At 50.2% G+C, this 11,042-nt stretch overlaps 1 protein-coding gene across 2 annotated transcripts in view; it reads left to right on the plus strand.

The window, feature by feature from the left end:
- The window catches only part of SLC29A3 (solute carrier family 29 member 3), a 58,218-nt gene that overhangs the window by 35,178 nt on the left and 11,998 nt on the right, over positions 1–11,042 (plus strand). For both annotated transcript variants that reach the window (XM_010589203.3, XM_010589204.3), the window contains 2 exons: positions 2,526–2,752; positions 7,771–7,933. In XM_010589203.3, coding sequence (XP_010587505.1) covers positions 2,526–2,752; positions 7,771–7,933 — 390 coding nt within the window. The remainder of the gene's footprint in view (positions 1–2,525; positions 2,753–7,770; positions 7,934–11,042) is intronic.

Genomic DNA, 11,042 nt, shown 5'->3' on the forward strand with positions numbered 1-11,042 from the left:
GGATATGTGTGCCTCTACTTGGCTCCCTTCCATAGGTAGTCCCTCCCCACGGAGCTGGCAAGACGACCAGCATCCCTGGATGCAATCACAGCAGAGAAAGAGCTTCTCTGCCGGTTTACCTGGACCAGACCCCGGGAAGACTGATTGGCTCTGCTTGAATTGTGTGCTAATCCCTAAATCAGTTCTTGTGGCCAGAGGCTTGGAACTCTATAATCACCCCAGATTGGGTGGTGTGCCCATCATTTGCAACTGGGCTGGTGTGGGCGATGTGGCTGACAACCTCTCTAGGATTTGGCCTGGAGGAAGGAGAGGTGTTGGCAGATCAGGACAGCATGTCCACTCCACACCCTACTCTTAGGACCAAGCCCTGATGGTTATCAGGGTGGACAAGGCCTACAGGATGGGGCTCGGTGTTCTCCAGACACCTCCCTCTGCACTCCAGAGTCAGTCCTCAGTCTGACGGTGCCATGAACGCACATCCTCTCTCTCACACATACTTGCACACACATACAGACACGTCTCCCCCTTCATCACTTATGTTTCAGCCCCATGATGTGCTGTGGCTCCCCAGTGGACCACTAACTTCCATCCTACAATGAAATGGCCTGTTTCTGGTATGTTTCCCCTTGGTCTGTCTTGCGTCCCAGGCATCTAACACGGTCCTTGGCACACCACCCCATTAGTTGCTCAATAAATGTTTGCTGACTGAACACATAGAGAGGACACACTTCAGCAGACTGAGTGCTGGGCGGGGTGGGGGCGTGGCGGTCAGTGGACCTGGGTTCTTATCCCAGCTCTGCCCCAACTCAGTGACCTTGAACTGTCCCTTCACTTCCTTGGGCTTCCTCCTCCTCCTTAGGAAGTGGTGGCAGCACCTGCTGAGGATCAGAAGGAAACTCAAACCCGCCTGTCGCTGCAAAAACGCTTTGAAAACATCCTTTATTTTTTGGCATTTCACACTCATCGTTTCAAACCCGTTTAAGTAATATGTGTCTTTTCTACCTTTCAAGTTTATCTTTCACTTTTTTTAATCCAAAATTTCTGGTATACTTCACCTGGCTTTTTGCCCAGTCCCCACCCAGTAGTTAGCTGAAGAATTAACTAAACCTTCAATCTGGTCTAATCTGATGATTTAAACAGCCTGTCTAGATGGTGTTCTCTCTCCCCAGAGTAACGCCGTGCAGTTTCCCAGAGCTGTGCTCCTTACCTCTCTGCCCAGGGCGGTGTCTGGGTGGATGGGGCCTGGGAGGAGTGTATGGATGACGTGCAGGCATGGTATTGGCAGTGTGAGGAGGCCTCTGGTCCTGGAGGGCACTAAAACTGGCATCAGCTGCAGTCCAGGACAGTCCGAGACCATCTCAGGTGAACTCTTCTGCCCTGTAGTGTCTTTGTGCCACCACGTTTCCTTTATTGCAGGGAAACACTAGAGTGTCTTTCTGGGGTCACAGCCTGGAGCAGACCTCCTGCGTTCAGAGCCCAGCTCTGCCGTTTACCAGCCGAGTGACCTTGAGCAAGTCCCTTAAGCTGTCTGCACCTCAGTGCCCTTATCTATGTGTGGGGTGGGTGAGAGCGCCTATCCTACAGAGCTGGTATGAGAGTTGAGTGAATGAGTACATAGCCAACGCTGGGAAGAGGGCCCAGCACCAGGTCAGTACTGCGTGAGTGTTTGCTTTGGTGGTAATGATTGTGTTCTTCCCTTCTTGCCTCCACCACACTCCACTGCTAAGTTTTGCGGGACGGAAGTCCAGTGGGTGGTTGCTGTGTTTAAACAGCAGACAGAGCCGGCAGGAGCTTGGCCCTGTGGCAGGAGGAGCAGAGGGCTTGCTCTGACAGCCCTCACATCCTGCTCTTGAATTTCACAGCAAGATTGCAAGATGCAGAATTTATTGAGCGTTTAGCCAGAGCCAGGCGCTCTTAGCACAGCTATAACAGAAAGACCACAGGTGGGTGGCTTTAATCAACAGAAATTAATTTTCTCACAGTTTAGGCGGCCAGAAGTCTGAATTCAGGGCGCCTGCACTAGGGGAAGGCTTTCTGTCTCTGTTAGCTCTGGGAGAGGGTCCTTGTCTTTTTTAGCTTCTGGTTCTCGGTCCCTTGGTGGTCTTCATGTGACATAGCATCCATCTTCCTCTGTCTTCGCTTGCTTGCCTAGTCCTCTGTTTTATGTCGCGAAAGAGATTGACTTAAAACACCCTTGCATTAATACTGCCACGGTAACCTAACAAAGAAAGCCCATTCCCAGATAGATTTACGATACATGTTTTGGGGGGACACAATTCAACCCATAACAGTTCTCCTCCCCGTTGTACAGTTACAGAAGCTGAAACCAGAGCAATTGAGTAACTTACCCAAGCCCACACACCTAGTGAGCCGGGAAAGCCGGATTCACACACAGGCCTCCTGACTCCAGAGGGGACACTGCCAGCCACTGAGCTCACCCGTGTCCTCTAAGGTGGCTCAGCAGTCCCGGCACCATGTGGCGAGGCCCGAGGGGGTGTCTAATCACCTCCGAATCCTCACCCCAGGGTTCCGGTCCGTGTCCGTGTCCTGACCTCCCTGGCCATCATGCTGGCCATCTTCGTGGTGATGACTGTGCTGGTGAAAGTGGATACCTCCTCCTGGACCTGCAGCTTCTTTGCTGTCACCATGGTCTGCATGGTGATCCTCAGCGGCACCTCCACCATCTTCAGTAGCAGCATCTACGGTATGACTGGCTCCTTCCCGATGAGGAATTCCCAGGCGCTGATATCAGGTGAGACCTGGGGTCCAGACAGTTGACCGGGTTAATCCACCTAGGGGCTCATGAGAAGGAGCCATAGGTGAGCACACGACGGCCCCTCCGGAAATGGAAACGTGTGTTAGGTGTGTAGGAGTCCCTGGGTGGTGCAAACAGTTAATGTACTTGGCTGCTTACTGAAAGGCTGGTGGTTCAAGTCCACCCAGAGGTGCCTTGGAAGAAAGGCCTGGCGATCTACTTCTGAGAATCAGCCATTGAAAACGCTGTGGAGCACAGTTCAACTCTGACGTACGTGCGGTCTCCGTGAGCTGAAATCCACTTGACAGCAGCTGGTGGTGGTAGTGGTGGTGGTGGTAGTGGTGGTGGTGGTGATGTTGGGTGTGTATCGTTTATCTATTGCTATATGATAACCCACCCTAAAACTTCGTGACATTTATTCTGTTCATAAACCTGCAATTTAGGCAGGGTTTATAAGGACAGCTCATCTCTGTTCCACTCGGTATCTGCTGGGCTAGCTCGTTACTGTGTGCTTACTGGCTAGGCTGGCATGTTGGTACTGACTGTTGGCTGGAAGCTCAGCTGGGACTGGGCTGGAGTTGGGTTATTCCTCACACGGACCTCCCTGTGGCTGGTTGAGCTTCCTCATGTCATGGTATCTGGGTTCCAAGAGCGAGCATCCCAAGGGAATCAGGCAGAAGCTTTATTTCCTTCTGTAACTTAGCCACAGAAACCATATAGCATCACTTCCTCCATAGGCATGAGCCTAGCTAGATTCAGGGAGAGAGAGCATAGACCTACACAGCTCAGCTGGAGATGGTGAAAGTCACATTGTAAGAAGAGCGTGTAAGAGGGGAGATAGAGCTGCAGCCATTTTTGGAAAATACAGTCTGCACTTCCTGAAACCAACATTCCTTTCTTTCCTCCCTCTCTTTTGCCCTTTCTCCCTCTTCCTGTTTTCCTCTTCTCCTCCCATTTGTTTATCTTGTCTCCTTTCCTTTCTGTCTTTTCGTCCTTTTTAATTTTATAGAGGACCTACTATGTGCTGAGGATTCAAAGATGAATGAGACCCCATCCTCTCAGGGGCTGATAGCCTATAAATAACTCCTCTGTTACCCCCTGACCTTGGCGTCTGGTGCACGGTAAACACCGGGGGAGGGCTGATGTGTGACTTGGGCTGTCCATCAGAGCTGGAGTTTGATGCTGATACTGAACCTGTTGTCTAGACCTTACCGATTTTGTTCTCTAAGCCGGAGCAGCATCCAGATGACCCAACAAGATAACAAGGGTCCGTAAGAGTGCTTTGCCAGGAGACCACAGCCCCCTAAAGCAAGAGTGGAGGCTCAGCTGCTCTGTTCTGTGTGCCTGCTTGAGAATCTGCTCAGTGCCGTAAATAACGCCAGGTACTAGTATGTATAGTATGTATAGTAGGGTTGACAAAGACTCTGACAAGTACACAAACCCTCTGCATTCCCATGCCAGTGCCAGACATCACTAATCGATTGGCATCTTTCCATCTGAACCTCTATATTCTTCTCAACACAGCACTTGAGGCAGTTACTTGAACTGATAAGAGTTTAGATGTGAGCTCAGATCTGTTTGCCACCTTTGATACAGGATTAGCCACTGGCTCTCTCCTGGGAAACACTTGATCCTAAAAAAAAATGGACTTGTTGCTAAATTTCCTGAGTACAGGCAATGTGCCCTTGGCACTGCTTCAGGAATGTCATCTCTGGGCCGATGGTACTGGCCACCACACACTGGATTTAATCCCTCTGTTACCTCTGGTTTCAGAAAGCGGCCCTTACCTTCCCATCTCCCTCCAACCTGCTAGAAGTTGTATTTTTAAAAATATAATTTTAGCCTTGCTGGCTGTCTCTCCAGGACCAATGACAAAACACGCCATTCATGTTGAAAAGCGGCCCTTCGTGTTCATCCGGCCACCAGAGTATCTCCTAGGGAAGGGAGCGAATTGCCACCGGGCCAGCCCCGACGCATGGCGACCCTGTGTGTGTCAGAGTAGAACTGCGCTTCGTGGGGTCTTCACTAACTTGATTTTTCAGAAGTAGATCACCTTTTTTTTTTTTTTAAGATCACGAGGCCTTTCTTCTGAAGCACCTCTGGGTGGACTGGAATCACCAACCTTTCGGTTAACAGTTGAGGGGATTAACTGTTTGCACCACCCAGGGACTCTCCAAATTTTTTACAAAGTCCGTTTTTAAAAAGGTGGGGGAAATTTAGTACTTACGCTTCAGTATTAATTACCCTTGACCCTAAACCATTGTCATGGCTATGTGAGGCCCCCCTCTCCGACTGTGAGCACCATCACCCTGGAGAGTCCAGGGGCTCTGATCCCCCAGAGGGCCCAGGCCACCTCACCAGCCCCAGTTCTTTTTTTGTCCAGAGGAGCCAATGTGTGGATTGTATGTGTGTTGGCATCTTAGGGAACAGCTCATTTGTTTTGTATCAGTGTTTTTTTAAGCCCCTCATTTGCATGTATTTCCATAACTGATGAGATAAAAGTAGGGAGTTATGAAGGATGAGCTCCCCGGAGGCCTGGCTTGTTGTTGATGATAATATTGTAAATTCTGTACAAGTTGGAAAGGGGGAGAGGAAAATCAACAGGCAGTGATGTTAAGATAGTGTTCCTTGGGGCATCCCAGGAATGTCTTAATGAGTTTAAACCCAGTTCTAACAAAACGCCCAGGTGGGGATTACAGCTTCTCAGATGTGGGCACCCTTTTGGCAAGAGGTTTACCCCGTTGTTGCTGCTTTGATGTGGGAAGGACAGAAATAGCCAAATACTTACTTGGGAATCAGAGAGGATTTGTATGTCATTTCTCTGTACCGGGGACTGTTCTAAGCGCTTGACATATAGTAACCCTTTTAATCTTCATAACAGCTCTAAGAGGTAGGTGTCATTGGCATCCCCATTTTACAGACGAGCAAAGGGAGACACAGAGCTGTTAAGTGACTTGCCCAAGGTCACACAGCTAGAAGTGGTAGAGCTGGGATCGGACTCAGATGTCCTGGTTCTCGAGTCTGCGCTCTTAATCACCATGCTAATTTTTATATCTTTGCCCTACCCTCAAATCCCAGCCTCTGGCCACCCAGGCTAATAGGAGCTTCTGTTGGGAGAGCTGCGGGAAGGATGGTTCATGAGGGCTGTGGCTGTTTCCTGGAGAGCCACAGAGATGTTGGCAGGGTGTGGGTGAGGCAGTGAGGGTGAGCATCACGGTGGACCAGGGCCTGGACTACCGCCTCCCACTTCTGCTCCAGGCAACAATGGCAGGAAAGTGGTACCAGGGAAAAGCTGCCTGGTGACGACAGAGCGCCTCGTGGCCACACATGGGCCAGTCTGCTGTTCCCAGGTTGGCTGTGTGCAGTCAGCCTTCTTGCCTCCATGAGAATCGATGTCCTTTTTCTCTGAAGTGGCTAATTCGTTCACTCAGCCAGTCAGTCCGGCATCTTCACTAGGCACTCACTGTACTTTAATAATAGTCCTGTCTGTGTATCCAGTGCTTCCTCATTCCTCATCCCATTTCCACCTCACTGCTGTCACATGTGATGGATAGGACAAGTATTAGCCCCACTTTCCAGGCAAATAAGCTGAGGTAGAGAGGAGTTCTATGGTCTGCTCACACTTACAAAGTACTCCCCAAGCTGGTGCTACACCCAGGCCTTCTGACACTTGGCCAGCACAAGGTGACTACCAGTGGCCGGGAAGGTTCCAAAGAAAAGCAAGACACATTCCCGGCCTTCCAGAAGCTGCTGTGTGATTGTGGCAAGGAGGGGAACTAGCATTTGTTGAAAGCTTACTGTGTGCCAGGCCCTTTCCCAACATCTCATTCAGCCTTCAAAGTAGTTATACAAGGCAGGTGTTATTACCTCCATTTTACAGATGAGTAAACTGCGGCTCAGGGAAGTCACTTTAGCCCACGGGGTCACACAGCTAGCAAGTGACAGAGTCACAGGTCAGACATGCATCTCTTTGGTTCCTGGACCCATGATCCCCAAGGCTAGGCTGTCTCCTGTGTTAGGGAGCAGTGAAAGGGTGTGGCAGCCCCACGGTCTGATGATACGAGGTGCATCCGAGACCTCGGCAAGAGGGGACACTCCAGGTGGTAGGGCCGTTGCACGCGTATGTGAGCGTGAGTCTATGTACGTGTGTGAGAGACAGTGTGTGTACGTGTATATGTGTGTATGTGTATGCGTGCATGTGTGTGGGAGTGTGTGTGTATGTATGTGTGTGTGTATGTGTGTGGGAGTGTGTGTGTGTGAGAGTATGTATAAGTGTGTGTGCATGTGTGTGAGAGTGTGTGTGAGTGTACGTGAGAGCATGTGTGTGAGAGGATGTGTGTGTATGTTGTGTGTATGTGCATACATGTGCTCACACGTGTAAGCTGTCCCAGCTGCCTCAGGTGCAAGTTCTGTGAGCTCATGGGTGGGAGACCTAGTGGGGTTTTGTAACCAGAAAGGGCTCCCCAGATAATAGCCCTGGAGGCAGCAGGAAAATCAAGGCTAGGAAATTCCCCGAACCTCTCTCCCAGTTTGCTTGGTGGCTGATTTGGGCCAGGGGCAGAGGAGAGGAAGCCCAGGGCTCTCGGAGATTTCTGGCCCCTGAATTAACATTTAGAGCCCAACAGGAAGGGGTAAAGAGAGACAGATGGTAAAGGTTAGAGATGAAACCAGAAAGTGGGTGGGGGAGGGGCTCCTGGAACCCATTTGCTGCCTCAGGCAGCAGCCTCTTAACAGGCACATTGGAGAGAAGCCCCAGACCCGGGGCTGGGGACATCAAAGAACAATACCCTCTTAAAGCCAAAAGCTTACATTGTAGAATCCCTCCATGTTTGCCAAGGTCTCGCGAGCTGTGAGAAACGCAGCCATTTTCTCAGTAGGAAGAATTTTTCATTTCTGTTAAACCCAAGCATCTCTGGAGGGACAAGGCCTGAGGTGCCAGGAAGATGGACCCACAGCCATGGCTCCTCCTGTCCTCCTTCACTGACCACCTCCGTGATGTCTACTGGTCTCTGCAGGAGGAGCCATGGGCGGGACCATCAGCGCCGTGGCCTTGCTGGTGGACCTGGTAGTGTCCAGCGATGTGACGGATAGTGCCCTGGCCTTCTTCCTGACTGCGGATGTCTTCCTCGCTCTCTGCATCGGGCTCTACCTACTGCTGCCCAGGCTGGAGTACGCCAGGTGAGGGCACCTTCCACTCTGTCGGCTCATAGTAGAGTTACGTTATATGTTTGCATTCTTACATCATCTAATTAGAACATGTGTCTGTTTTCTTGTTGTTGCCTGCCTCCCCCACTGGAGGTGAGACTGTGTGAGTTTTGTTCACTGCAGTGTCCCCCGTGCCTCAGGCTGTGACTTGGCCACTGGTTGTGAGACGTCTGCTCCCTCTGCACCCTCAAGCATTTGGAGTCTGCAGGTTTTAGGATGGAGAAGGCAGGTGGTAGGAGTTGGACTTGAGGAATAATAATAATGAATGATAATTCTTGTTCCTTGAACACCTCCCCAGCTCCAGGCATGTGTCCTATCTCATTTAATACCCACATGCTCTGTTCCTCTCAGGGTGCAGTACTACTACTACTGTTATTCTACCCCCCATCTGTCAGTTTGTCAGACTGTGGTGGCTTGAGTGTTGCTGTGATTTCAAATACCAGCAGGGTCCTCCACGGTGGATGGGTTTCAGGGGAGCTTACAGACTAAGACAGACTAGGAAGAAAGGCCTGGTAATCTGCTTCTGAAAAATAGCCAGTGAGAACCTTATGGATCACAACAGAACACTGTCCAACTCACTTGCTTTGGACACACTATCAGGAGGACTCAATCACTGCTGGAGGATGTCATGTTTGGTGAAATAGAGGGCCAGCAAGGGTCAGGGAGACCCTCAGTGAGGTGGATGGGTACAATAGCCACGACAATGGACTTGAACAAGTTGGCAGTTGTGAGGGTGATGCAGGACCAGGCAGTGTTTCATTCTGTTGTACATAAAGTCACCATGGGTCAGAGTCCACTAGACATCCGCTAACAACAACAACGTTATTACTATTATTCCCATCCACAAGCAAGAAGACCCAGGTTCAGAGAGGTTAGAGAACTTGACCGAGTCTGTTGCCAGTAGGAGCACAGCCAGGATCCGAACCTGGATCCCAAACTGTGCTTCTAACCACTGTCCTACGGGCCTTTCTCTCCACCGTATGGTATCTCTTTGCTTGCCTTGACTCTCTTGCTTTCTGTTTCTCTAGTTCCCCCTTTTTCTTCCTTGTTTCCTACTGCCGTTTAAAAAATAATAATAACCCTCAGCTTTTTCTTGTGTTTTATTCTTTTCCATGCAGTGTCTTATTCATTATCTTATTGGATCTTCAGATTAGCCTGTGAGGTAGGAAAGGCAAGAATTATTACCCCCATTTTACAGGTGAGGGAGCTAGGACAAAGAGAAGGCTAAGCGCTCTGTGGCCACAGAGTGTGTGAGCTGGCACAGCTGGGGACCATTCCAGTCCGGATCTTCCCCGTTCTACCAGGAGCCTGCTCTGTGCCTGCACTGAGCCGGGCAGGACATGTATACCTCTCTCAGTTGCCTTTGAGTTGGCTCTGACTCAGGGCGACCTTGTGTATAAGAGTATGGAACGTTGCCTAGTCCTGCACCATCTTCACGATTGTTGGTATGTCCACTGTGGTGGCTCTCGTGTCAGTCCATCTCACTGAGGATTTCCCTCATTTTTGCAGACCCTCTACTTTACCAAACATCGTGTCCTTTTCTAGCAATTATTTGGTCTTTTCTGATGACGTTTCCAAAGTAAGCAAGTCTAAGCCTTACCATCCTCGCTTCTAAGAAACATTCTGGTTGTATTTCCCATTTCAGAGCATTTAAGGTGGCCAACCATCCCTATTTTCCTGGGACTGAGGGGGTTCCCAGGACGAGGGACTTTCAGTGCTAAAACTGGGAAAGTCTCAGGCTAACTGGGACGACTGGTCACCCTAGTTTCGAGTCTTGCACGGGCAGGCCAAGGTCCTCTCCAGCCGGGCACGTGAGACAGAGAACACCTGGCTGTGCCATCCCTTGCAAGGTTCTGTTTCTTTGCTGATCAAAACTTAGGTCAAGACATCTGGGTTTACAGAAACTCATTTGAGGATACAGCTTGTAGAGACCTAGGCTTCGGGAGCTGCTCAGACTAAATCCTCCTTAACGGGGAAGCCACAGGTGCTGTCTCCTGGAGGGCTCAGCTGTCTCCCGGTCCGGTCCGGTCCGCCCAGGAAGGACCGAGCCTTACTCATCGCTGCACATTCGTTGATGTCAGATGTTACAGTTCCATGGTGGCGGGGCGGGGGGCCTAGAGGCCAAGGGTGAGATGAGCCTGGGAGATTTGGAAGACCGCAGGAGGAGGGGCTTCAACCAGACGAACTTGATGGGAGCTGTCTCGGAGCAGACTTCAGGCGAGGACCCAAAGCTGAGCAGAGGGGGAAGTAAGAATGTCCTGCTCCTGGGATAGTGATTGTGAAACAGGACAAAGGTCAGGCAGAAGCGCCCTGCTCAGCATCACGTGGAAATGTAATTCCGGGGAGAATCCTCCCCATGACTCACTTGCTATCTGTAGGCTTTTAGGATAGAAAAGCTGGCAGGAACTTCCAGTTAATCTCCTCCATAACTTAAAAGCTCACGGCTCCATTTTACAGAGAAGGAAACTGAGGCCGAGGAACAGGAGTGCCTAGCCCAAGGTCACACAGGGAGGCAGAACCCAGCTATCACCAAGCCACTGTCCCCCAACCGCCACACCAAGCCCTTCTGTTTGAGCTATGTTAGTTAATACAGCATTATGCCTCCTGGTTTTCTAGCACCTGAGGCCCAGAGAGGTCAAGTGACTTAGGCAAGATCACACCGCAAGGCAGAGTGACCCAAGCTTTGCACTGGTCAGAGTAACTGAAATTGAAAGGACTGATAATATTCGGTGTTGAGGGTATAGGGGAAAGGCCCTTTTATAGGTTACTTATTCTTTCAGTAAATATTTTTTGAAGGGCTGCTCTGTACCAGGTAGGGTGCTGGGGATTAGCTGTGAATAAACAAATGTGGTCATTGTCCCAGGGAGCTGCCTTCTACTGAAAGAGACACACAGTACACCAGTAACAAGCCAGCATGTGCAGTTATTACAGGTGTGGTCAGTTTTTTGAAGGAAATAAACCAGCGATAAACAGATTAATCAAGCGGGTTAGGCAGGGTGAATGGGAGGTCGAGAAGCAGAGATAAATTGGCACTGTTGGGAGAGCAATTATCAGTATCAAATTTTCACATGGGCAGACCTTT

This window comes from Loxodonta africana, chromosome 16, assembly GCF_030014295.1.
Source record: "Loxodonta africana isolate mLoxAfr1 chromosome 16, mLoxAfr1.hap2, whole genome shotgun sequence".
Classification (NCBI taxonomy): Eukaryota; Metazoa; Chordata; class Mammalia; order Proboscidea; family Elephantidae; genus Loxodonta; species Loxodonta africana.